This window comes from Macaca mulatta, chromosome 9 (assembly GCF_049350105.2).
Source record: "Macaca mulatta isolate MMU2019108-1 chromosome 9, T2T-MMU8v2.0, whole genome shotgun sequence".
Taxonomy (NCBI): Eukaryota; Metazoa; Chordata; class Mammalia; order Primates; family Cercopithecidae; genus Macaca; species Macaca mulatta.
In genome coordinates this window covers 143,992,508-144,020,465 of record NC_133414.1, presented here as the reverse complement: position 1 = coordinate 144,020,465, position 27,958 = coordinate 143,992,508, and the positions used below count along the sequence as shown (strand labels likewise).

The 27,958-nt window shown below is 46.4% G+C and overlaps 1 protein-coding gene and 1 pseudogene across 5 annotated transcripts in view; both read right to left on the bottom strand.

Annotated features, from left to right (window-relative positions):
* PPP2R2D (protein phosphatase 2 regulatory subunit Bdelta) overlaps positions 1-21,056 on the bottom strand; it is a 49,695-nt gene extending 28,639 nt beyond the window's left edge. For all 5 annotated transcript variants that reach the window (XM_001091312.5, XM_015148465.3, XM_015148468.3 and 2 more), the window contains exons 1-2: positions 20,961-21,056; positions 20,786-20,878 (exon numbers count right to left, since the gene is read on the bottom strand). In XM_001091312.5, coding sequence (XP_001091312.2) covers positions 20,786-20,878; positions 20,961-20,967 — 100 coding nt within the window. In that variant the 5' untranslated portion in view covers positions 20,968-21,056. The remainder of the gene's footprint in view (positions 1-20,785; positions 20,879-20,960) is intronic.
* Positions 21,057-26,045: 4,989 nt separating this feature from the next.
* On the bottom strand, positions 26,046-26,813 carry LOC718357 (large ribosomal subunit protein eL19 pseudogene; annotated as a pseudogene).
* Between the last annotated feature and the right edge of the window lie 1,145 nt (positions 26,814-27,958).

Sequence of the window (27,958 nt, the reverse complement as noted above, 5' to 3'; positions counted from 1 at the left end):
AGGGAAATAAATCAATGTGGAGGGGCTCAGACTAAGGGCCTGTGCGCACTGAAGAACGGGGCGGAGCCACCAGGAATACTCACCTTATGCTGGGGATGGGCCTGGCCTCTTCAACCTCTGTGTGGTGGCCTGGTATTCAATTTGTGAGGGGAAAACCTGCCTGGAGAACCCCTCTCTTTTCTGAGAGCTTTCCTTTGCTTAATAAATTCTGCCCTCCTCACCCTTCAATGTGTCCGCATGCCTGATTTCTCCTGGTTGCAAGGCAAGAACCTGAATTTAGCTGACCAAAAAAAAAAAAAAAAAAAAAAAAAAAAAAAATCCTGCATCATTATGACTAGACTGGATAAAATGTGACAAAGCAGAAAATTCTGCATATTACTTTCTAGTCACTTAGGCACTAAAAAAAAAAGTTTGTGGCAAATTATTCTAAAATGCAGAAGTCAGAAAGAACAACTGAAACTTAATTTCTCTGCTACAGGAACAAACATATTTTTGAAATATGAGAAGTATACCATATCCTAGGAATGCAAGGTTGGTTTAACATACAAAAACAAATCAACGTAATACATCATACTAACAAAATTAAAGGACAAAGACCACAGAGGTCATCTCAATAAATGAAGATAAAGCATTTAACAAATCCAACATCTTTCCATGATAAAAACACTCAACCAACTAAGAATAAAATGCAACTTTCTCAACTTGACAAAGAGTACCTACAAAACCACAGCTAACATCACACTTAATGATGAGTCTGAATGCTTTTCCCTTGAGAGCAGGAACAAAACAAGGATGTTTGATTTGTTAACTTCTAGTAAACATTCTACTGGAAATTCTAGCTGGGGCAATTAGGCAAAGAAAAGAAATAAAAGGCATCCAGATTAAAAAGGAATAACATATCTCTATTCAGAGCCAGCATTATATTGCATATAGGAAATCCTAAGGAATCCACAAACACAAAACCCATCAGAGCTAATAAACAGGTTCAGCAAGGACACAGGATGCAAGGCCAATAAAGTCAACTGCATTTCTACACCTAGCAATGAAAAATTCAGAAACAAAAGCAAGAGAACAACTCTGTTTACAATATCATCAAAAAGAATAAATACTTAGGAATAAATTTAATCAAAGAATGACAAGATTTGTACACTGAAAATTGCAAAATATTGTAGAAAAAAATTGAAGATCTGAATATAAGGAAAGTTATCCTGTGTCACGAAAATATCTCCACTGTTCTACAACAGTCAAGGTATTAACCCTGTCAAAATCCCAGCTGCCTTTTTTTTTTTTTAAACAAAAATCGCCAACCTAATTCTAGAATCATATGGAAGTGCAAGGGATCCAGAATAGCCAAAATGATCTTTAAAAAGAGCAGAGGTGGAAGACTGACATCTCCTGATTTCAAAACTCACCATAAAGCTATAGTAACCAAGACAGTATGGTATTGGCATGAGGACAGACATATACACCAACAGATCAGAGGTCATAGTCTAGAAGGACATTTATGGTCAACTGATTTTCAACAAGTGTACCAGGACAATTAATGGGAAAAGAATACTATTTTAATAATGATGCCAGGACATCTAAATATCCACATGCAAAAGAAAAAAGCTGAACCCTTATTTACACCACATATAAAAATTACATATAAATATCATTATAATTCATTGCACATAAATTACATATATGTAATTACATAAAAATATGGATCAAAGACTTAAATGTAAGAGCTAAAGGAATAAATCTTCACAATCTTGGATTAGACAGTGGTCTCTTACATATAATACCAAAAGCACAAACTTTTGAAATAAAAAAATAAAGTGGACATCATCAAAATTAAAAATTCTTGTGCATCTAAGGACGCCATGAAGAGACTGAAAACACAACTAATGGAATGGGAGAAGTTGTTTGCAAATTGTGTGTCTGATAAGGGACTTGTATCCAGAATACCTGAAGAACTCTTACAACAATAAAAAGACTGGTCTGGGCATGGTGGCTAACACCTGTAATCCCAGGAATTCAAGACCAGCCTGGGCAACATAGCAAGACCCAATCTCTACCAAAAATTTTTAAAAAGTTAGCCGGCTGTGGTGGTGTATCCGCAGTCCCAGCTACTTGGGAGGCTGAGGCAGGAGGATCGCTTGAACCCAGGAGTTACAGTGAGCTACGACCACACCACTGCACTCTAGCCTGGGTGACAGAGCAAGACCCTATCTGTAAAATAAATAAATAAAATAAAAAGACAAGCCAATTGAAAATGTAATTTTTCAAAAAAAATATATAAAAATGTCCAAATAAGCATAGGAAATGCTCAACATCATTAATCACTAGGGAAATACAAATCAAAAACACCAGATACCAGTTCACAACTATTAGGATGGCTAAAATTAGACAATAACAAGCGTAGGTGAAGATGTGAAGAAAAACTGTTCAAACACTGTCGGCGGGATTATAAAATGTTGCAGCCACTTTGGAAAACAGTTTGGTAGTTCCTCAAAAACATTAAACACAGTTGCCATATGACCAAGCTTCATTCTATAGACCCAAGAGCACAGAAAAGACATGTCTAAACAAAAACATGTACAAGAATGTCCATAGGTGCATTTGTAAGAGCCAAAAAGTAGGAAGAACCCATCAACTGATTAATGGATAAACAAAAATGGAAAACAGTTTGTCCAGGAAAGGAGGGAGGACTGATGCATGCTGCAGGATACACCTCGACGGCATCACGCTGGTGGGAAGCGGCCGGCACAGAGGGCCATGACTCCACGTATATGACATGTGGAGAACAGGTAAATCCACAGAAACAAAGTAATCAGTGGTTACCTGAGGGCGGAGCAGGGAGGGAATGGGAGGGACTGCTAGTGGGTTTCTTTTGGGGGTGACGGAGGAAGGTTCTAGAGCTGGGTAGTGCAGATGGCCATACAACTCTGAATATTCACCCGCACACTTCACAAAGGATGAGCTCTGCGCTCGATGAATTACAGCTCAAAAGCTGTTTTAAATAAAACTACCCCATGGATCAAGTCACTAAAAGGGCCTCACAACTTGCGAACATTCTCAAATACACTCTAAAAGTAGACTAATTATTACAAGTTTTAAAAATAACCAACAAACAAAAATCTGCTATAAATTTGTTTTCCACAAATTACTAAATTCATTTTCCTGTTTAAACCTAAAGGGACTTTGTTTTCTTTTTGGCTACTTTCCAATTTTTTTTAAGAAAAAGTTGACACACAACTCATTTTTGTGATGAGGAGTACTTAACATCCACTCTTTTTATTTTTCAAGAATACATCAGCATTAACAATAGTTACTGTAAATACCATTACTTGACTTCTCAGAAGCATATACATAAGTAAATGCCATCAGAGAGAAACCGTCAATCTTTTATTACGTTTCACTGGAAAATCGGTGTTTGCATCACTCTGTTATCATAAGTCTTGTCTTGTCTAACAAATTTCAGAAGACTTCAGAATTTGGGAACCATATTAAACCACTGCCATTGAAGCCTATGAGAGGCAGGACCACTCTTTTCAAGGAAAATCTGATTTACTAAGAATATTCCATGCTATTTCCCCCATGCCATGCTGAAAAATGAGAACATCTTTATCCAAAAGGCTGTCTGACTGAATTTATTAACCTTTCTCTCAAACATATTAAAGCAACTTGAATTACTACTAGGCAATTTTATGCTCAATTTCATGCTTAGAAGTTCTTTTTGCAAATAAGAACTGTGTGAGCCATGGTAGACTCTGATTTACAGGCAAATCAAAGCACTTTATAACCAACAACAGGCCAGGGGCTCTGACACGATCACCAGCATAGTCACTTCGGAAAATTAAAAATACACTCTCCCCGACTGCGCAAAACCGGTTCCAGCCCACCTCCGCACACTGCAGCTGCTGAGTTCTATTTTTTAAACTCCAATCTGACCATGCGGTTTTGAATCCTCACTGCCCTCAGGAAAGACCGAAATCCTCATCTGACTCCCTCTTCGCTTTCACACCCCATCGCCCAGCCTGTTCTTCTCTCCCGTGTGCAGGCTCCTTCCATCCTCATCCCTGTCCAGGCCCATCCTCATCCCTGTCCAGGCCCATCCCTCATCCCTGTCCAGGCCCATCCTCATCCCTGTCCAGGCCCATCCCTCATCCCTGTCCAGGCCCATCCCTCATCCCTGTCCAGGCCCATCCTCATCCCTGTCCAGGCCCATCCTCATCCCTGTCCAGGCCCATCCCTCATTCACACCTGAGCTCAAGCGTTCCTTGTTCAGGGAAGCCTTTTGACTCCTAGAGCCCTCGTCTAATGGCAACAGGTAACTACTTAACTGCCGCAGCCTTAGGACCCCTGTGCGCTGTGGGGCAGTACCTTTACTCATGGTGCCTTCTCAAACCGCACCCGCAAAGTGAGGCTGCGGTACCCCCCGGTCACTCCCTGCACGTCAGCAAAGCCCCTCTGGCATCTCCTGTGGCAGATCTAGACATGCAACAACAAATATGACTATCTTTAAGTGTTTCAGAGTCAAACTAGGAAGAAGGCAGTGACGAGTATTTCCCTTGCCTCTACAGAAAAGATCATCACTCTGAGAAGTGGCATCGAAAGGGGAAAAACACATCTCACACTTTAGGAAATGAGCCTAGCCCGTCATAACAGCAAAACAAGCTGCTCATGTCTCTCTCCCAATAACCTGTCCCTGAAATTCGTCTTCTGTTAGCATTTATGAGAAACACACACAACCCTGAGATTCCTGTTTTATTTTTTGTAAAGACAGGGTCTCGCTATGTTGCCCAGGCTGGAGTACAGGGGCGTGATCTTGGCACACTGCAACCTCCCCTGCCTGCCGGGTTCAAGCGATTCTCCTGCCTCAGCCTCCTGAGTAGCGGAGACTACAGGTATGCCCCACTACGCCCAGCTAATTTTTGTATTTTTAGTAGCAATGGGGTTTCACCATGTTGGCCAGGCTGGTCTCGAACTCCTGAGCTCAGGTAATCCACCCACCTCAGCCTCCCAAAGTGCTGGGATTACAGGCCTGAGACACCATGCCCAGCAATAATTTTTAAAATAAACAAAAGTAGGTTAGAAACAAACCTCCTACTTGAAAAACTCCACATCTAATTCTGCCACAAAAAGGAATGAAATTCTGGCATATGCCACAACATGGCCAAGCCTTGGAAACATCATGTAAAGTCAGCCAGATGCAAGTGGACAAACACTATGTCAATTCCACCTGCATGAGGCCCCTAGACTGGGCAAATCCAGAGACAGAAAGTAGAATGGTGGTTGCCAGGGGCTGGGGAAGGGGAGAAGGGGAGTTACTGTTTAATAGGACAAAGTTGTGCTGGTAATAATGAAGCTGTTTTGGGAAGAGGTAGTAGTGACAGCTACACAACGCTGCAAGTGCATTTAACACCACTGAACTGTACACTTACAAACGGCTAAAATGATAAATATTATGCCATGTATATTTTATCACAATAAAAAAAAATTCCTAGACCTCAAAAAAAAAAAAAAAAAAAAACCCCAATCTATGCCAACCTGGGTGTCCGGTTTCTCTCTGTAGGTCAAGTGAAACACGGCCCAAACCACCCTAAGTTGCTGAGATACAGACGCGAACTCCACAGAGCCCGCCTCTGGGTGGTGTGTGCGCCTCCACCACAGTCTGTCCTGCGGGGAACACGGAGGTCACCAGCGCGCATGGCCAGAGAGAGGTTCCATCTACTTTTTAAATAACCCAGCAGCAGACGTTTAATGGATTTCTACGATTACTATTTTACCTATGACGTACTGATCACTGCTTCAGGGAGTACGCAGAAAGCCCTATGCTGATACCTTCATAATCCAAATAGATTACGTCTTCTACTACTGAATTCTTTAATGAACAGTAAGTAAACTGAGAATGGTTAAAGTAAAAACTTTCTCATTCTCTCCATTTTAAGTCAAGATCACTATTACACACCTGAACTTAACCGGGGCTCTATGGCAGAGGAGATTAATAATTTTGGTTAATACTACTTCAAGGATTATCTAATATTTCAGACGCCTTTAACAACTTACTGATACATCTATCTGTTACCATAAACGAAGTCAAAATCTACTAAATGTGACCTGTGACATTCAACTAGATCTCTAGCGTCTGACAAAATTGCAGGGAGCCGGAGAAGCACGGCCGCGGCAGAGCTGCAATCCACCATCAGCCCCTGTCTGATAAAAGTGCTTTTAAAAGGCCGGGCGCGGTGGCTCAAGCCTGTAATCCCAGCACTTTGGGAGGCCGAGATGGGTGGATCACGAGGTCAGGAGATCGAGACCATCCTGGCTAACACGGTGAAACCCCGTCTCTACTAAAAAATACAAAAAACTAGCCGGGCGAGGTGGCGGCGCCTGTAGTCCCAGCTACTCGGGAGGCTGAGGCAGGAGAATGGCGTGAACCCGGGAGGCAGAGCTTGCAGTGAGCTGAGATCCGGCCACTGCACTCCAGCCTGGGCGACAGAGCGAGACTCCGTCTCAAAAAAAAAATAAAAAAATAAAAGGCAACCCATGGATCTATTCGGATAAACACTCAAGAGCAGGGACAGGCTATGAACCTATTTCACAGACACTGCCTCCAGCGAGGAAGGAGTGCGGGCAACGGAGTTGGGGAGTTAAAACGGAGACGGAGACCCTCGATGTGACCGTAGCCTTCACGTCTTCAAAAACCCAAAACAATGGACCGTTGTTAGGTGTGGAGTACGGGGGTGTTTATTTATATTATATATTGTGCTAATAATATACAGTTATTTATTCTAAAAGCAACCTATATGTCTATCCAAATGTGAGGTGGCAAACAACGGCGCCTCCCGTACACAGGTCACTGCAAAGGACAGAAACAAAGCTGAGACGCCGCCTTCAACCCTATGAAAGTCAGGAGCTCTTACAAACGCACTGACACATGTAAGGCACACTCCCCCTTTTCAATCATTACTATTGGCTGAGTTTTTGCTTTGCTCTCTTTTAAATCTAGTTATGTACCAGAGCTTTTGTAATGAATACACTTTCAGGGATACTACTTTGCCATTCTAGATTCTGGAACAGAACTATTGAAACGAAAAAAACAAAAAAAGGTTAAGGTATTTTCAAACACGACAAAATGACAGCCTAAAACAGTTAAAATTCCAGAAAACCGGAGCACAACAGAAGGTGGGGTGATGAGCAGTGCTGAGTCATTATTAGAGGTGCACGGACGGAAAAACCTTCCTCCTTCGAGTTGCTAGAACTCCCTCTTTACCTTTTCTTAAGGGCACTTTTCTCCTTATATCTACAAAACAATGCATTCTTCGTGTGGAACATAAAATGATACAGAAATGTGCAGAACAAAAGCCGAAGTCTCTGTTCAGTGCAGACGCGACCCCTCCTTCCCCCAGACACCCCGATGTTGCCCCTGGATATCTGCTTTCCAGAGCAGCATTTACGACCACACTCAGCTTCGGATGGGGTCACTGTTCTTCTGCAAAAGCTGCTGTTTTTCACCCAACACAGACTGCTCTCCGAGGGGCACAGAATACTCTCACTCCACAAAGTGTGTGTTCTAACACACTTAACCGCCTCACTACTTTTAGGCATTTAGCGTTTTCAACACTGTATTGCTGCAGTGCACATCTTTCGGAAATGCTGGCCTATTTCCTGTAAGATTCCTACAAGTGGAACCTTGGGGTCCTAACCCTTGTGTTAAGTTTGAGAGAGAAATGTCAAATTACCCTCCAAAAAATGAGTGTACACGCTTTCCAGAAATGACTAGGAAAAATGGAACATTATTGTTGCTTTAATTAGAATGTCTTTGCTTATTTTATTTGAGACAGGGTCTACTCTGTTCCCAGGCTGGAATGCAGTGGCGTGATCACAGCTCACAGCAGCCTTAACCTACTGGGCTCAAGGGATCCTCCTGCCTTGGCCTCCCAAAGTGCTGGGATTACAGGTGTGAGGCCGGTCGTATCTTCGCTCATTAATGCCATTTCTATGATGATTTATGTTAACTCTTTTACTCACCACCCATTTAAAACAAATCAGCCATTAGATGTGGTTAAACATGCAGACCTCTTGTTTTTTTCACTCAAATATTGCTAATTATCAGAGAACTGATTGCCTCTTTCGGGCAGGTGTGGTGACTCACCCAAGGACTCCTAAAAGCACTTCCTGTGTGCCGGTGCAGTGCCAGGTGCTGTGCACAATGCAGAAAAGATCAGCACAGCCTGTATCTTCACACGGCTGCATTCCTATTTTAGTTGTGGTTTTATCATCTCTGGAGATCCAGATAAAATAAGCTCAAGTATGTTTCATGCTCTCAGGTATCTAACATCATTAGCAAGACTTCTGTGACTACTCCAGGATTGCCTGTTTTCGTGGTTGCCCCTGCCTCTGAGCTCTGAACTCCTGACAGTCCACATCTGCCATGGCGGTCCCATGAGATAATAATGGAAGCCTGTAACGGAGTGAGCCCTACCACCTGGGCTTGGTAAGTGCACTCTCAGACGCTCGCATGGCAAAATGGCCTAACGACGCATTGCTCAGAAAATATCCACCCCCATCATTAAGCCTCGCATGATGTATTTAACTTCAATTCACCAATCGCCTTTTGTCCCACTCATTATTCCTCTTCCACCCAACTACTGACTCAAACATGGATCTCGGCTCTTTTTCTTCATTTCCAGAGTAGCAACAGCAATAAAAAAACCTAGTCAAAGACACATGTATAATAAATTCAACTGTACTTGGAGAGGAGAGTGTGGAATGGGGGCCGAAGAATTAAAAGTCAAGGTCAATAATTTTTAAAAACTCAGAATACTAATATTCATAACATATAAAGAACTTCTACAAGCTGGGTGCGGTGGCTCACAACTGTAATCCCAGCACTTTGGGAGGAGGCCGAAGTGGGCGGATCACTTGAGCACAGGAGTTCGAGACCAGCCTGGCCAACATGGTGAAACCCCATCTCTACTAAAAATTAAAAAAAAAAAAAAAAAAATTGGCCGGGCATGGTGGCATGCCTGTAATCACGCCTCACGAGGCTGAGGCAGGAGAGCTGTTTGAACCTGGGAGGCAGAGGTTGCAGTGAGCCAAGATCGCACCATTGCACTCCAGCCCGGCTGATGAAGCGAGATCCCATCACAAACAAACAAACAAACAAAAAAACCCACTTTTACAGACTGACTTTTTTAAGTTCAGTAGAAAAATGGACAAAAGATGTGACCAAAGCAATTCACAGAACAGAAACAGTCAAGGAATGTGCATGGCCTCTGACAGCGCATCTCCACTCCTGGGCGTCTGCCACCCAGGAAGGGCAGAAGGATGAGACTCTCCTGCACTGTCATTAGAAACACTGGACTAAATAAGTAAGGGAATACTATGCAGACATCAAAAAGGATGAAATGAGCCACATAAAAAGGCAGCCTGGTTAAAAATTTAAGTATGGGCTCTGGACTCAGAACGTCTGCGTGCAAATAATGGGTATAGCACCGATTAACTCTGAGACCTTCACCAAGTAACTTCATCCTCCTGATACTCGATCATCTCATGTATATGATGAAGGCAACACAGTAGTACTTACATCTCAAGGGGCTGCGGCCGGGGGTCAAATGAGCTCGAGTATGGCTGAGCAGAAAGCCCAGTTCACTGTAAGATCTCCAATTATAGACTCTTAATGAAAAAAGGCAAGTGGCGGCTGCATGCCATGGCTCATGCCTCTATTCCCAGCATTTTGGGAGGCTGAGGTGGGAGGATCACTTGAGTCCAGGAGTTCAAGACCATCCTGGGCAACAGAGCAAAACCCTGTCTCTACAAAGAAACAGAAAAAAGCTGGGCATGGCAGTGCACACCTATAGTTCCAGCTACTCGGGAGGCTAAGTAGGGAAAGGACTGCTTGAGCCTGATCAGGCTGCAGTGAGCTCTGATTGTACCACTGCACTCCAGCCTGGGTGGCAGAGAAGTAAGACCCTATTTCCAAAAAAGGAAAGGAAAGGAAAAGAAATAGCAAAAAACAATATTGAGTAATACAGAAAATCTTATTCAACGTTTAGAAAAAGGTTCCACATTTGTGGATCAAAAAAGATTGCCGATACACAAACTAGGTTTTAAAATATAAACAAACACATAAACACATAGAAAATGATCTACAAAGATACAGTTAAGAGCAGTGGGTTCTGAGGAAGGCGCCAGGACAGCAGTGGGATGAAGAGGAACTTTCGCTCTGTGCTCTTGATCCAGCTGTTCTCAGCTGCTCTATCATTTGATTTTCTTTAAATAATAAACACTCTATTTTTGTATTGTGAGACAAAACCAGACAGTCTGGTAGAGAGGAGAGAGGACAGTGAACCCTGAGGTCTGCCCTGTCCTTCACTCCTACTGCTAACGGCTGGCATTCAAGCAGCAGTTCTTAAAGGGTGGTCTGTGGGCCCCTGAGGATGCAACGGTCCTCAAGAACCTCTCAGAGGGTCCATGAGGTCGAGACTATTTTCATCATAATCCTTGTACGTCATCTGCCGTTTTCATGCTGTTGTCATTTCCACGGATGAGCAAAGCCAAGGGCAGGTGGAGCTGCTGGCGGCTCAGCACGATCTGTGGCAGCAGCCCCAAGCTCTCCTTTCCACACCCTACACAGGCAGGGAAAAAGGGAAAGAAAAAGGAAAAAGGCCAGTTTTGCTTAGCTTATTCCCTGATGAACAGTTAAAATAATTCTCCACTTTATGTAATTCCAACCCTGTGATAAAATGTGCCACAAAAGAACTTTTGCTGCATCCCCAAGTACAACTGTCCCAAGAAAAAGCACACAGTAGTTGTTTGTGTTGAAAAACAAAACACAAAATTGAGTTTCTCCCATCACATCCTCATAGCACACTTAAGACACCGGATGTGTGGGGACCTCTCCCAACAGCAAGGAAGCAATCGATTCTGCAGCCGGACACCGGCCAGGGTCCCCTGATTCCATTAGATCTTGACGCTGGGAGAAAGCATCAGATCCTACAGGTTGAGTGCTCTGTCCCACGAGACTGCCCCCCACTTTGAAAGCCAAAGGCAAGCCTCACGTTGTGTTACTTGTGCTTCTGACTGACTCGCTATCAATCAGAGTGTCCACAACCCCGACTGGGCACACACATCTCAGCGAAACACTTTAATTTAGCGGTTTATTATAAAGGCTACCACAAAGGACATGGAGGCGATGCAAACGGAGGCGATGCATAGGGCGAGGGATGGGGGCTGAGATGCAGAGCTCCCATGCCCTCTTCGGGCGGGCCCCCCTACAGAAACATCTGGAAGCTATCTTCAAACCCAGCCCATACATAGGCAAGACTGTTTAAATCACTGGCCACTGGTGATCAGCTTAACCTTCAGCTCCCCGCCCCTCACCACTCCCCAAGGTTGGGGATTAGGGCTGAAAGTCCCAACCCTCTAATCCTGCCTAGTCTTTCTGGTGACCTGACCAGCCCCCGTTGTGAAGTTACCCAGGGGTTGCCAGCCCTTAGCCAACTCATTCCCAAAAGACACCACTGAAGAGCCCAATGATTTTAGGAGGTGTGTACTAGTGAAGACCAAATACACATTCCACAGTATCACACAAACTGAACTAGCCCTTTTTTTCATGGAATGCCATTTTTATTTGAAAAAACTGACCAACTTTGGCTTATTAAGAGTTTGGTATATGGCAGAAATTTACTTGAAAATCTCATTTCACAGAAAATAACTGACAGTATTTGTTACCAATGATAAAATCCAAGCTTTCAACAGAAAATTAGAATTTTGGAAAACTTTTATCTACTACTGCTAATTAGACAGTTTCTCACTTTCTCTTCTGATGAGGTCAGTGGTGACGTTAAAAAATATGATTTTCTTCAATTTTATATAATGGAATGTGTTAACATTTAGGAAAAAAAACAACTCTATGTAACAACATTTCCGAACGACCCCCATGTGATGGTAACCAAATCATGTCCATGAGCAAAAGACCCACTCTGAGCACAAGACAGACCTCAGGTTCTGACGGAAGAGAGCACAGAAATGTCGCTGACCCCACACGGCCGGTTCGGACGGAAGAGAGGACGGAAACGCCACTGACCCCACACGGTTCGGACGGAAGAGAGCACAGAAATGCCACTGACCCCACACGGCCGGTTCGGACGGAAGAGAGGACAGAAACGCCACTGACCCCACACGGTTCGGACGGAAGAGAGCACAGAAATGCCACTGACCCCACACGGCCGGTTTGGACGGAAGAGAGGACAGAAACGCCACTGACCCCACACGGTTCGGACGGAAGAGAGGACGGAAAAGCCACTGACCCCACACGGTTCGGACGGAAGAGAGGACGGAAACGCCACTGACCCCACACGGTTCGGACGGAAGAGAGGACGGAAACGCCACTGACCCCACACGGTTCGGACGGAAGAGAGGACGGAAACGCCACTGACCCCACACGGCCGGTTCGGACGGAAGAGAGGACGGAAACGCCACTGACCCCACACAGTCGGTTCGGACGGAAGAGAGGACAGAAACGCCACTGACCCCACAGGGCCGGCACACTCAAGTTACCACCTGGCGAGTTATGGTGCATCGCGAAGAGCCTCCGGGATGACCCCTCCTCTGCCCACATGGAAGCGTCAGGCCACATTTTCTTTACACATTTCAATAAAGTAACTGGAACACACTGAATGCAGAAGCAGTTCTGAGAATCCAGCCGTCACCTCTTAAGCCACATATTTTAAAAGAATGTGCAAAAGTGTAAAAAAACACTGTTCTTCTTGCTCAATTTGTTTTTGAAAAGTTGTTTCTCACTAAAAATATTAACATGTAGTAGATTATTTTAAAGTAAAATAAATATTTTAAGTTGTTCTCTTTTAATTTCAAATATAGAAAACGTCAACAGCTATAACCAGCACAAAGGCTCTCTGGATCCTGAGTAGAACTATTAAGAACATAAAAGTATTCCAGCACCAATAGACTTTGCGAACCAACTCTAGGGCAGAGGTTAGCAAACCACAACCTGGGCGACATCTGGCCAGCTGCCTGTTTCTGTAGGCACGCTCGTGTGGAAGCAGGGCACAGAGCCACACCCATCCATCTCTGCAGGGTCTATGGCTGTCTTCCTGCTAAAGGCAGAGCTGAATTCAGTAGTTGCAACAGGGACAGTATGGCCTCAAAGTCTAAAATACTTACCATTTGGCCCTTTACAAAGAAGCTTCTCCACCCTGAAACTAGAGTAAGCCAACTTTCCCAACCTTTATTGCAGTAACTTCCTACCTCCATTCTTACCCACCACCATCCATTCTCCAAAGGGCAGAGTGACCTTGTTAAAAACAAAGTTGATGTCACTCCTCCGCTTAGGATCTGAAAAGCTCACAATCACTCCGAGTCCTCAGCACAGTATTCAAGTCCTTTATTCATCATCATCCAGCCCCAGCCAGCCTCTTGCTCATCACAGCCACTTCCTTCTCTGCCAGAAGTCAGACCATGCCAAGCACTGACTTCTCAGAACATACCATGCTCTGTCCAACCTCCACACCAAGCCCTCTCCACCTGGAACCTTCTTCTCCCCTTCCCTTCCTCCCTCTTCTTATACCCACCCTGATGTCCTCCCCTCCACTCCCGACCCAAGCCTGTGTATTGGGTACTTCTTCACATTGCCTCAATGTGCCCTGGCCCAGCCATGGTGCAGGGACCCACCTGCTTGTCTGTGTCCGAACAGAACTTCCTGAAGGCAAGAACCGCATTTCTATTTCCAACAGCCAGCACTAGCAGCCCTTTGGTACACTGTTGTGAACTTTTCAGATGTGCCAGGCTGAAAGCTGGCCCCTGCATTACCTTCATTTTTCTTAAACTGGCTCCCTGGAGAGAGACAGCCAGCTACTCTCCTATGCAAGAGGGTCTCTTAAGACAACAGCCTCTAAACAGTTACCAGTTACGTGTGTGTTTGCCAGAACTTTCCATACATTTTCTGGAATCTTCACAGCAACCCTGCAACGGTCACATGTAATAGTACCCGTTTTACAGATGAGAAAAGAGACAGTAAGTAACTTGCCAAGTTAACACAAAGCCTGAAGAGGGGGAAAAGGGATGTGTACCAAATTCCACATTCACAACGCCTATCACCTAGTAGTATAGTGGCGTTCCATACACTGACTGACATCCAGTGGGAGAGACAAGCCTAATGATACATGTGATAAAATTAGGGAACCACAAGCAGGACACAGCCAATTGCTAAACAACACGGAATAGGGAGTGAAAGGGAGTCTAAGACGACACTGAACGCTGAGGGGAGCTGGAGCAGGGACTCGCCAAGGGGGACTGGAGGTGGATTTAGAAGGATCAGCAGGGCTTAGGGAGTGAACAGGAAGCAAAAAGAATACTTTAGGGAGAGAAAGAAACAGAGGCAAAGATCAAGGGATGGCAATAATCACTGAATAATAATGGAAACATTAAGAGGCCAGGCCCAGTGGAAGGGATCTGGGCAGGTGGAGATGAAGCAGGTGAAAAAAAACAAGAAACTATTTTTGTGTTTTGTGTTTAAATATAGCTAAAACCAAGCCCCAATACCTTAAAATACAAAAGAATTAACAGTTGTATCTAACACTTGAAAAGCATTTTTCAAGTTATAAAAGCACCGCACATTGTTTGATCTTAACAAAAATCTTCCGATTTAACTTCTAGATAAGCGAGCTGAGGCTCAGGAAGGGGCCCTCAGAGCTGAAAACAGCAGACACAGACCCAACCTGGAACTTCCCATCAGAACAGCAGACTGCTTAAAATCAGGGAACATGGAAAATCACCAGCTATGACTCAATACCACCATGTATCTTGCAAACTTAACTTCACGACGTACCTATGACCAGGCCAGCCTCCAGAGCATTAAGATTTGGCTGAACTAAGCATGATGAGTCTGTGAATCGTAAGGCACACAACTGATTTCCTAAAGACAGAGGCTTCCTATGAAACTCTCTAAGTCAAACTGCAAAATGTTACTAGACTGACTGCTTCTTTGACGGCCTTCCCCAGAGGATGCTTTCCTGAAAGGTTCTCTTTAATGACACAGATATAAATATTAAGTAAATGAAAATTCTACAATGGAATACAGAAATCAGACCAGGAATAACTCAAATAAGCAGACACCATGTCCCTTCAAGACCAAAAAAAAAAAAAAAAAAAAAAAAAAAAAAAATCAATCATAAATACTAAACGCCCATTTTCTACACACAGAAGAAATCAATAAATATGACAGACAAGTTTTGCATTCACCAATACCATATTTCATTGATTCTCAGTGCATTTCCCTACATCTTAGTATTTCCAAAATTAGATGTAGATTTTATATATACACATATAAAAGATATTATAAAAGATTATATGTAAAAGATATACTTAATTTCAGACATATATAATACACAATACACATTATATATAACATACATATAATACATAATACATATTTTATATGTTATATATAATACATAATACATACTATAGATATGTTATATATATTACATATTTCATTTTTTTCTTTTTTTCTGAGACAAGGTCTCACTCTACTGCCCAGGCTGGAGTGCAGTGCTGCAATCATAGCTCACTGAAGCCTCTACCTCCCGGGCTCGAGTGGTTCCCCCACCTCAGCCTCCTGAGTAGCCGGGACTACAGGTGTGCACCACCATACCTGGCAAATGTTTTAAACTTCTTTTTTTTTTTTTTTGTAGAGACAACATCTCACGATGTTGCCCAGGCTGGTCTCAAATTGCTGGGCTCAAGGGATCCTCTCCCACCTTGGCCTCCTGAAGTGCTGAGATTACAGTCGTGAGCCACCAAACCAGACATTATCTTACATTCAACGAAACACAGTAACTTTCTGGTACTGATACTCAAGTTACCTTAAGTTTTGTTATCTTTTTGTGACTTCAAATGTTTCTTTCAAAGTACCCATGTAAACCCCTTGGAAAGGCTATCCTACCAGATTAACCAGATATCCATGTTACTTACACAACTAGCCAGATTCAAGCTTGACTTAAGCAAACAAACCTTCAATTTTGTTTAGTGTGTCTCTTGAGAAACAGGTTAATGTCTAATTCAAAGCAATAAATCATGGATTAAGAAACTGATTAAAGCAAAATCAACAAAAACTCAATACACTTAAAACTACAAATTCTGAGAAGGAACCAGCTGTTATCAAGCTATAAAGTTATATAAAACCGGGTTCGATATAAGACTCTCCTCCCCCAACCCCCCCCATGGTTTCTCCACGGCAGCAAGTAGGTGTAACATATAAAGGAGCAAGGCCCAAAGCTTCCCTGCAGGTAAGCAGGTCACAGTCATGTGCAAAGTGACGTCGCAGGCAAAGGTACCGCAGCACTTGCTTGACACGCAGGTGTTTCACTCACTCACTGTCTCTGTGAGATCTACTCTTCAAATAGTTTGAGAATTGGTTGGAAAGCGATGCTATTCTTGAATCCTTGTCACTAACGTTCTATCGTTTTGATACGCACTTCCTTTAAAGGCATTCCATTTTCATTTGCCTTCAAAAACATTTCCATACAATTCTTGGTGGTAAGATTTTTACTGAGCTTTAGAACAGCTCCGTCCCAAGACTGGACGGCCACATGCCACAATGCGGTTTCGTCAGTACTGTGCTGGCTGCAAATGGTCACTGAAGCAATATAGAACTCCACAGCTCTGCGGCCAGTCGGCACGGCTTCAAACCCTGGCCCTGCCATATACTCGCTTTGTAACCCAAGTTCATTGCTCCCACACCTTGGATTCTGCCTCTGAGACTGGGAAGAACAATAGTTCCTCCTTCTTGGGTTGTGTGAAGATTAACTGACGTGGGAAAAGCATTGCGCGCAATCTCTAGCACAGAATGACCACTCAGCAACTGTTACCTATCATGACCTTCGTGCTGGGTCCTCTACAAAGGCTGGGGTGGGAAGGGGGACACCCAGCCTTCAAGCTTGAGGAGCTCACAGTCTACCAGAGAGAGAAGCAAAGGATGAAATACCATGTGACACTGCAAAACACATCACATGCTGAATGAGTACATTCCAGGAGAGGGAGCAGGGGCTGGGTGAAGGTGACTCCATAACATGCAGAAAAAATCTGCACAACAGTTAATTTCCAGAAGAGAACCACCATTTAGAATCGAAACACTGTGGAGATAGAAGCTAACAAACAGCTCTTCTCCTCGCTTCCTGCCGGAAGCCCCCTGGTTTGCCCCCTGGTTTTACTATTTTAACTCTTGGTCACCTCGGCATACGAACTCACCTAGTCTCATCTTCCAGAAAGGGCAGGAGAGGCAAGTCACCACTGACTGCTGCCCATACACCTGCTTACCAGCAGGACACTTGATAACTTCCTTGTGAGCTCAGCTATACTCCTACTTACAGGGGATGAGAAGTCTGATTACCCAGTGGGATCATGACTCTTAGCAAAATGACCTGACCCACAGCTAAACCCAATTCTCTGGAAAAAAAAAAAAATTGGGGGGGCATCAAATTTTACACAGGCCAACACTTTCATCAGAGCTTATGATTCTGACCCACAGCCCAAAACTATTAGTTTTAGAAACAAGACAGAAATCAAAGCAAAAACCAAAGGCTTTTCCTATGTTACTCACTTCATGATCTCCAAAGTCAGGAGTGCCTGCTCTTACCTCTGCGCCACCTCCTGTGCCCTGGGCACCACCCCCCTGAAGTCAGGAGAGGACCCAGGCCTCAATCTCTAAGGCCCTTTCTCCTTACCCATTGTAGAGAGGGCAGAAAGACGGCCAGAGTGCAGGGCTGCAGTAGAGCTCTACAGAGCTGAACTAGGCCCAGAACAGAGCCTTCAAGAACAAAATGCCTCACGAGCCACAAATCTAAACAAATAAAATCTGCTATACCTTAAGTTCTACAGCCTGCGCAGCAGTGCACGATAAAAACCCCTGTGAACTGCCCATCTCTATTTTTTTTGTTTTTTTTGAGATGGAGTCTCACTCTGACGCCCAGGATGGAGTGCAATGGCACAATCTCGGCTCACTGCAACCTCCACCTCCCGGGTTTAAGCGATTCTCCTGCCTCAGTCTCCTGAGTAGCTGGAACTACAGGTGGGTGTCACCACACCTGGCTAATTTTTGTATTTTTAGTAGAGATGGGGTTTCGCCATGTTGGCCAGGATAGTCTCAAACTCCTGACCTCAAGTGATCCACCCGCCTCAGCCTCCCAAAGTGCTGGGATTACAGGTGTGAGCCACCACACCTGGCCACCCATCTCTTATCTCTCACCAACATCTCTCCCTCAAGGTTGCGTTGGGCATGACCAGCTTCTCAATTCTTGCTGCTCAGCAATCACTGGTGACCAACGACTACACTTCCCTTCATCATCACTGACTGTGTGGTCTTCATACAAACCAACAGTATCACAACTATGGGACAAATCGATGGTGAGTTATAAATGTGTTAATCTGGATGGGTTACTATGGCCAAAGCATACATGGATTAAAATAGAAAGCTGTGAATACCTACAATAACCAAAACGTGTGGATAACTACCACAAAACAATGTTACAAAAAATAAACCACGACAACTCAAAATACCAAACTTTTGGATTTACTCAAAATTTAACTTAAAATAGGGATTTAAAACTGCAAAAAGTTCCCATCAGTTTAATTCAGAGAACAAAGTATTTGTCAAGTTTTTTTTTTTTTTTTTGAGATGGAGCCTTGTTCTATTGCCCAGGCTGGAGTGCAGTGGCGCCATCTCCACTCACTGCAACCTCCACCACCTGGGTTCAAGTGATTCTCCTGCCTCAGCCTCCCAAGTAGCTGGGATTACAGGCATGCACCACCACGCCCAGCTAACTTTTGTATTTTTAAAAGAGACGAGGTTTCACTATGTTGGCCAGGATGGTCTCAAACTCCTGACCTCAAGTGATCTGTCCACCTTGGCCTCCCAAAGTGCTGGAATTATAGGCATGAGCCACGATACCTGGCCCAAGAATTTTTTTTTAAAGAAAGAATGCTATTTTCACATGTGTAAATTCACAGTTAAAATACACTACTTTAGTTATACTTAAATTTTAATTCATTCAGTTTATCATTTTTTTTTTCAAGTAAAGAAACAAGGCAGGTGTGGTCACTCACGCCTGTAATCTCAGCACCTTGGGAGAATGATGTGGGCAGACCACTTGAGCCCAGGAGTTCAGACCAGCCTGGGCAACATGGTGAAATCCTCTACGACAATACAAAAATTAGCCTGGTGTGGTGGCGCGTGCATGTCTGTGGTCCTAGCTACTCCAGAGGCTCAGATGGGCCTATGAGCCTATGAGGCAGAGGTTGCAGTGAGCCCAGATGACGCCACTGCATTCCATCCAGCCTGAGCTACAAAGTGAGACCCTGTCTCCAAAAAAGAAAGAGTTAAAAAAAAAAAACAAAAACAGAAATTAAGGCAGGCATTAAGCCCTCTCACCTTCCTTACTCCCAAACAAGTTTTGCTTTACTTGCGATAGAAGTCACACTTCAAACTTGCTTGGCATATACAAAATCAAACAAAAAAAGGTAACGTATTTTAAATAAATAAAATCAATAAACTTTTTACATCACATAAAATGTACCTAGTTTTAATCTCAAACAGTATACATTATGCATTTCTTAGAGCCCAGTTTCACCTGCTTAATAACCTAGGCCCTGTTTGTGCCAGGGGGCTCAGAACTTCCAGATGTCCTCAGGGGTCATGCACCAAACCAGACACTGCCAGGGAAAGGTACAGGGTAGGGAAGAGGGAGTAAAATGTCATGGGAGGGGCTGAGATGGAGGGAAGTGAACAGAATGTCTGACAAGGGGCTTCTAGTAACTTGAGGCAGGGAAGGTGTATTTGGTGCAAACACAAATCATTTTTAAGAAAAGGTTAAAGGTTTACAATGTTCAGTAAGATATACAAACAACAAAAAAGTCACTATGGCTCTAAATCTGAAATATTAATCAAACTTCTAAGACTTGACCAAGTTCTCCATTCAACGGTGAAGAAGGAAAGCTACACAGCTTTTTCACTCGAGGGTGACATGCAAGCTTCATGGGAAGCTGAGGCGGGAGGCACTCCCCAGTTTCCTCCTACCACCCTAAAACTTTGCGCCTGGGCCAATTTAAGGGTATGATTTAAGGAAATGACCAGCGAACTTTCAGTAATACCATAAAGTTCAAGATTAAAATCTGGAGTAGAGACTTCAAAATATATCAATAGAGAAAGGAGCAATACTTCACAGTAAAATTCAAGGATGTTAGAACCTCAGAAAGCAGACCTTAACAATCAGGGCGTCCAGCTCTCTTGTTAAGGGTGGACAAACCGAGGCAACCAGCTTGCTCAAGAGCGCACCGGCGAGGAAACGCAGAGCCGGGCGGGGGCCGAGGCCCCGACCCAGCCCTAGGCGCGTTCCCATCCTCCGGGCCATTGTGCCGCGCTGCCTGAGCGCAGAATCTGGACTCCGTTCCCGTCCCCGACTCCGCCGCGGTCTCCGCGATTCCGCCCCGGGCAGGAGGCAGCCCCAGGCGCTGGGTTCGGAGGGCCCGGCCGCCCGTGACCTTGGTGACTTACATAAGCCCCGCCGCGGGCCCGGCGCCTCCGCCCGTGCCCCGCGGGCCAGGACAGCGGACAGACGACGGCCGCCCCACGATGGTCCCCCACCACGGCCCCCAGCCCCTGCCCCGCCCGGCCCCCATCCTCCTGCCTGCCTTCCTTGGGCGCTTGGGGCCCGGAGGCCGCGGTCGGCCTGGGGGCTGCCCGCCAAGGTCCCGGGGCGGGGCGCGGCGCGGGCCTCACCTTCGGCCACGTCCTCGTCGATGGCCCCCTTGACCTGCGAGAAGCACCACTGGAAGTCGTTGCCGCCCGCGGGGCAGCCGCCGCCTCCGGCTCCTGCAAACACAACGGGGCGGTCAGGCCGGCCGCGGCCCCCGCCCGCCCCCGCGGCCCCCGCCGGCCCGCGCAGGCCCCTCACCTGCCATGGCAGCCGGCGGCGGGACGGGCGGGGACCGCGGCGGACCAGGGAGACGGCCTCCGCGCCGCTACAGCCGAGCGCTCAGCCCCGGCCGCCGCCGCCGCCGGGGAGGGATTTTTTTCCCTTTTCAAAATGGCGCCCAATGCCCGTCGCCCCGCTCGATGACGTCATCGCCCTCCGCCTCCTCGGACCGGCAGCGGACGGGGCGGGACGCGGGGGTTGCCGGGGGCGTCCAATGCGCCTGCGCCTGCCGACCCCGGCCCTGGGCCCGGCGCCGGTCGGCTAGGGGGGAAGGGACGCCTGGGCGACTGCAGAGGGTAGCTGGGGTCGGCGGGCGCAGGCCAAGTCCTCGGCCCTCGGCGCTAGGCCTCCCGTAGTGGTCCGGTGTGCGCCCGGCGCTCCCCTGAAGACTAGCGCCGCCGAACGCCCCTACTCTCCGGGAACTCCGGGAGGGCCTGGGCTGCGGCCGGACACGCCTTCCGGGCGCCACTGGGCCGAACACGCCCCCATCCCGCATCGGCCAATGGGAGTGTGGGTTCTCCACCGAACCGCCAATGGAGGGCGCGCTTGGCGGCGGTGGGCGGGCATGTGGGCCGTCCTCACCTGAGCGCGCCGCACCTGAGCCCTACCTCCCGCCCACTGCCCCCCGCGCGGAGTCTCGCTCGGTACCCCGAGCCGAAGTGTAGGGGCGTCATCTCGGCTCTCTAAAGTCTCGACCTCCTGAGCTCAATCCATCCTACTGCTTCACCTCGGAAGTAGCTGCGAGCACAGGCACGCGCTGCCAGGCTCGCGAATTTTTTAATTTTTTGTGGAGACGGGGGTCTATGTTGCTCAGGCTGGTCTCGAACTCCTGGGCTCGAGCCGTCTGCCTGCCTCGGTCTCCCAACCCCGTCCACCTCCCTTTCATAGCGCACCGTTGCTCACCAGATGGCTACCTTACACGTTCTCGGAGCTCCCAGTGCAGTCTTGGGGAAACAGGGCCGATCGTTTCTTCATTTGCGGGGGGTTTTCTCTGGCATACTGAGCGATTACGGGTGCTCCTCGACTTGCAGTGGGGCTACCCTCCCCGCCAATAAGCTCTTCCTAAGTCAAAAATGCATCTAATACCCAATCTACCCATCGTAAAGTTGAAAAATGTGAAGTCGAGCTATCATCAGGGAGACTGTCCCTATGGGATTGATGTCCGGAATCAGAACTACTTTCAGTATAGCTGCAGTGGGCGCTGATGGTATTGCACCACTAAAAGACAGTCGCTGCAAATCAGGAACATTCGTCCACTCCAGTCGGAGCTGGAGAGAAAAATCAGAGAAGAAGGAAACGTGTATGGAGAGAGTTGGAATCTTGCACGGGGGTGACTGGAGAAGACTCAGGGATAACGAGTAAGCATGCAGACGTCTAGGAAAGCTTGGCCAGGAGGAGAGACTACCAAGTGCCAGGACAGGAAGGAGGGCCATGCCTGGCATGGGCAGGAGGCAGCCGGAAGCCGCATGGGTGCAGAGTGAGTGGAGGGGAGGCCAGGGGTTGGAGTCAAGGCAGGGAGGTAAGTGGAGGAGGATGGACGGTGGGCAGGCCATTTAGGGGACTTGAATTCTGAGTGAGATGGGCTCATGAACAGAAGAGGATCGTGATGGACTGGGGCTTTCACAGAGCCACCGTGGATGCTCTGCTGAGAATAGCCTGTGGGGACCCCAAGAGAGGAAGCAGGGAGACCAATCAAGTGGCCAGCTGGGCTGACCAGGCATGGGGATGAGGATAGAGTGGTGAACGTGGGGTTGGATGGTGAGAACCAGTTAGATTTCAGAGAAAAGCACTTTGACAGCAGAGGCTCTGGGATTCGCTGATGGAAGAGATGTGGTGTGAGAGAATGCAGGGACTTAGGAATGACTGCTCTCGGGTGGTCTGAGCACCTGGAACGATGGAGTTTCTGCAACAGAAGGGCTGCAAAAGGCCCATCTGGGTGGGGGCAGTGCAGCCCGACCAGAGGTTCACTGTCAACACATAGCGCTGTTGCACAGACAAACCTGGAGCACGCAGGGAAGTCAGAGCCAGAGCATCAAGGTGAGAGCACTTAGAGTTTCAAGTCAGGAAACTGGGTGAGGTCACCCCAGGAGGGAGGACAGATGGGGGACAGGACCAAGGACAGAACCCTGAAGGGGTGAGGATGTGGAGGATGAGCGAGCAGCCTGCGAGGTGGGCTCCTGGAGAACCCACTTCAGGACCCATTGAAGACGGGAGGGAGTGGCTGCTCTGTGATGCTGTGTGATGAGTATACAGGATGGACCATTTGGTTGTAGTGACTGGGAGGCCATTACTGACTTGGATGGAGCAGTGACTATGGAATGACAAGTTTGCAGAGGGCTCTGGGAACAGTGGCAGGTATTCACTGGAGGCAGTGAATACCTACTTCTCTGTTGAGGAGAAGAGCAGAAAAATCGGGCTGTAATCTCCTTATTAAAATGTAGATTTAGCCTATCTGCCCAGGAAGGCACTTGAAAAAGTGGGTTAATGACCAGATCCCTCTTATAAAAACCCGACAATTTATACATTTGGAAAAAGAGGAACTTTATTTCTTATACATGGTTACAGCCAGCAAGGTGGCCATCCCCCAGGCCAAGATGGGAGATGGCTCTTCGAAGGAGGAGGGATTGGGGCAGAAGCTCTACACTGAACAGGTTGGCTAAACATACATAGTCAACAGGCTTTGGGAGGAGCTATGAATACTCAGGAAGGGGGTCCTGACACATGCGTATTGTGTAACACGGACCCAATCTCACTCTGTGGGGCAGACTAAACCTTTGAATATATTACGACTGTAATCCCAGCACTTTGGGAGGCAGAGGCTGGCAGATAACCTGAGGTCAGGAGTTCGAGATCAGCCTGGTCAACATGGCGAAACCCCCTCTCTACTAAAAGTACAGAAATTAGCCAGGTGTGGTGGCATGTGTCTGTAGTCTTGGCTACTTGGGGGACTGAGGCAGGAGAATCCCTCGAACCTGGGAAGCGGAGGTTGCAGTGAGCTGAGACTGTGTCATTACAATCCAGCCTGGGCGACAGAGCATGACTCTGTCAATAAATAAATAAATAAATAAATAAATAAATAACTTACGACTAGGCCCTGTACCTCCAGAGGTCTTTTCAGGACAGAAGGCATGCAGATGTGCAGCCTCTGTAAACCGGCCAGAACCGGTCCCAGGTCAGCATTTTCTTATGAGGAAAAAGTTACAGTCTTCTGTCCAATGAAAGCTGTAGTTACGGCTCCTGGAGCAGGACTGGGGGTCACTTAATGGCTGGTGGAGCTGCAGTTGCTTAAGGTTGCTCATCTCGAGGCCAGTGCTTAGTTAACTGCTGGAGGGAAGGCAACCTGACAGCAGTGAGAACGTCTGTTTCTCTGTAAGTGTGCCGTGTGTGGCTTCACCCTCCCCCAGCACAGCCTTAGGCCCTGTTTATAATTTGGCATCTTACTGCCACAGAGTCCATTCTGTCAGTCTTACGATCTCTAGCTTAACGTTAACGCTAGTCTGTTGTGTCTAAACCACAAAAGGGAAGGGGTATCGGGCTTGTCTGACTTCCCATCCCCCATTATAGCCTCAGTGTTAAGGTTTTCCTGGGGTCCCCCTGGCCACAGGGGGGTTTGTTCAGCCAGTGGGGGACATAGGATTTTATTTTTAGTTCATATGTAATTGCTTTAATGTGTATTAAATATGTCTTTTGAAGTGATGACAATATAATTAGTTTTTGTTTAGAATATATTTTCTGGTTAATTAGCTACCATTAAACTGTAAAAACAAGATGTAGCCACAAAAGTAACATATTTTTGAGACTGGTGGGCTGCCTTCCCTGCGTCCCACTGTGCATCAGCTGACCAGCAAGAGATTTTTAACTATTCTTCTGATGATGCTAAAAACTTAAAATATTGGGCTAAACCACAATTACTTTTGTGCCAACCTAATAATAGCTCAATGAATTTTTGTGTTTGGATTCTAATTGGTGTTTACAAGTTTCTGAGTATTGACAGCAATTTTATTTTTTAAAATTCTCACAGCTGAATTGAAAACGCCTGGTGTGTATTAGAATCTAGCCTGTTGTCATCATAGAAGGCAGTACTATTCAGTAACAAAAAGGCATGAGCTACTACTGATACGAACAGCAGTCCCAAATAGTCCCCGAAATATGAAAATGAAAGGAACCGGACACGGAGGCATGCAAGCTGCATGCGCCCCTTTGTTTTACCGTACTTAGTCTCATGTGTCAATATAGCGAGGGTATAGTATGTAGTTATTTCATCAAAACTAAGCCAAGTATTGCCACGAGGGTGTTTTGTGGATGTGGTTAACACCCACAGTCAGTTGACTTTGAGAAAAGGAGATTACCCTTGATAATAATTTGAGTGAGCATCATCCAGTTAATCAAAGGCCTTCAGAACAAATACTGAGGTTTCTTGGAGAACAAATTCTGCCTCCAGCCTCCTGCATCAGCCCTTGCCTGAGCTTCTCGCCTGCTGGCCTGCCTTGCTCACCCTGTGCACCCTCTGTTTTTGGACTCGTCAGCCTCCACAATCGTGTGAGCAAGTTCCTGAAAATAAAGCTCATTCCATACACGGTTTCTCTGAAGAATCCTGAAGTTCAAGAACAGGCGAAACTGCTCTATAGGGATTTAAAAAATGGCCTGGGGCCAGGCGCAGTGGCTCAGGCTTGTAATCCCTGAACTTTGGGAGGCTGAGGTGGGTGGATCACGAGGTCAGGAGTTTGAGACCAGCCTGGCCAACATGGTGAAACCCTGTCTCTACTAAAAATACAAAAATCAGCCAGGCGTGGTGGAGCACGCCTGTAATCCCAGCTATTCAGGCGGCTGAGGCAGGAGAATCGCTTGAACTCGGGAGGCGGAGGTTGCAGTGAGCCGCGATCGTGCCACTGCACTCCAGCCTGGGCGACAGAGCAAGACTCCATCTCAAAAAACAAAGAAAAAAGGCGTGAGGCACGAGGGTGGGGGGATTGACTGGAGAGAGCGGGAAGGAACTCCCTGGGTTGGTGGAAATGTTCTGCGTTCTGATGGCGGCAGCTGTTACACAGTGTGTGTGGTTGTCAAGACTCATTGAACTAGAAACTTAAAGTGGACCCATTTATTGTACGTGAATGATACCTCCATAAAATGGATGTTTTTTTAAAGGATTGTTTTATTTTAATGGCTGATCTATGCAATCACAGAGGCCAGTATGTACAGACAAAGGGGGAGCTTTTATTGCTTGGTGTCTTCCTCCTTGGACAAAGTCATGAAGATCTCCTCCTTCTTGGCCTGGAGGCGCTCTTCATGGCGCTCGCGTGCTTCCTTGGTCTTAGACCTGCGGGCCTCAGCCTGGTCAGCCAGGAGCTTCTTGCGGGCCTTGTCTGCCATCAGCTTCTGGCTGTGTTCCATGAGAATCCGCTTGTTTGTGAACACATTCCCCTGCTCCTTCAGGTACAGGCTGTGAACCACGTGGTGTTCAATCTTCCTCGATTCCCAGTGTCTCCTGAGCAGCCAGCACAGGATCCTCATTCTCCTCATCCATGTGACCTTCTTGGCATTCGGGCATTGGCTGTACCCTTTGGCTTACCAATGCCTATGTGCTTGCCCTTCCGGCGGGCCAAGGTGCTTTTCTGGCCTTGAGCCGGGAATGGACAGTCACTGGCTTGTGGATGATCAGCCCATCTTTGATCAGCTTCCGGATCTGCTGACGGGAGTTGGCATTGACGAGTTCATTGGTCTCCTTGGGGTCCAACCAGACCTTCTTCCCACAGCGGAGGACACGAGCAGCGAGCCTCTTCTGAAGCCTGAGCATTCTCATGGCTGCGGCTGCAGCAGCGAAAGGAAAGAGCTCAAATGGGTTGTTTTAAAGTCTAACTTACCATACATTTTCTCCAAGTCTATAAAGGAATTTATATCTAAAGAGTCTGCAAATCACACTTCCCCCAAATACCTTTATTTAAAAATATTTTTTATTTAATTTTCTTTCTTTGTTTTTTTCCAACGGAGTCTCACTCTGTCACCAGGCTGGAGTGCAATGGCGCAATCTCGGCTCACTGCAACCTCCGACTCCCCGGTTTAAGCAATTCTCCTGCCTCAACCTCTGGAGTAGCTGGGAACTACAGGTGCGTGCCACCACGCTCAGCTATTTTTTGTATTTTTAGTAGAGACAGGATTTTACCATGTTGGCCAGGATGGTCTCTGTCTCCTGACCTCGTGATTCACCCTTCTCAGCCTCCCAAAGTGCTGGGATTACAGGCGTGAGCCACTGGCCCGGCCTTTACTTTTATTTTTTTGAGACAAAGTCTTGCTCTGTCGCCCAAACTGGAGTGCAGTGGTGCAATCTTGGCTCACTGCAAACTCTGCCTCCTGGGTTCAAGGGATTCTCCTGCTCAGTCTCCTGAGCAGCTGGGATTACAGGTGTGTGTCACCACGCCCGGCTAATTTTTGTATTTTTATTAGAGATGGGGTTTTACCATGTTGACCAGGCTGGTCTTGAACTCCTGATCTCAAGTGATCCATCTGCCTCGGCCTCCCAAAGTGCTGGGATTACAGGCATGAGTCACCACACCCAGACCGAAATAATTTTGATTTATTTAGATTTCAACTACTAAATAGTATTCAAAAATGCCAAATGTTTATTATTTTTAAGTTCAGACTTAATAGCAATCTCAGTGTTATCATAGATGTAGCCTATTGGTAGGATGTGCAATCTTTCTGTGGAAAATAAACCACATTTAGAAGTTTTGCTAATAGGAGGAGGAGGCACCCTGTCTGCCTGGCCTGGGGGCTGGCTGGGAAGCAGCGGCAGGAGGACCTGCACCGAGACTCTGTGGAGAGAGGGGCACGTGCTGGTTTGTGTCTCTGACTTTTGATACGTGGCTGCCTCGTACTGCTGGAGCCCAGCAAGGCATTAGACGTCATCCCATCATTCTTCTTTCCTCCTGCCAGAAAGGATCTGATCCTCATATTTTTGTCACATGCTGAGGGAATGGAAG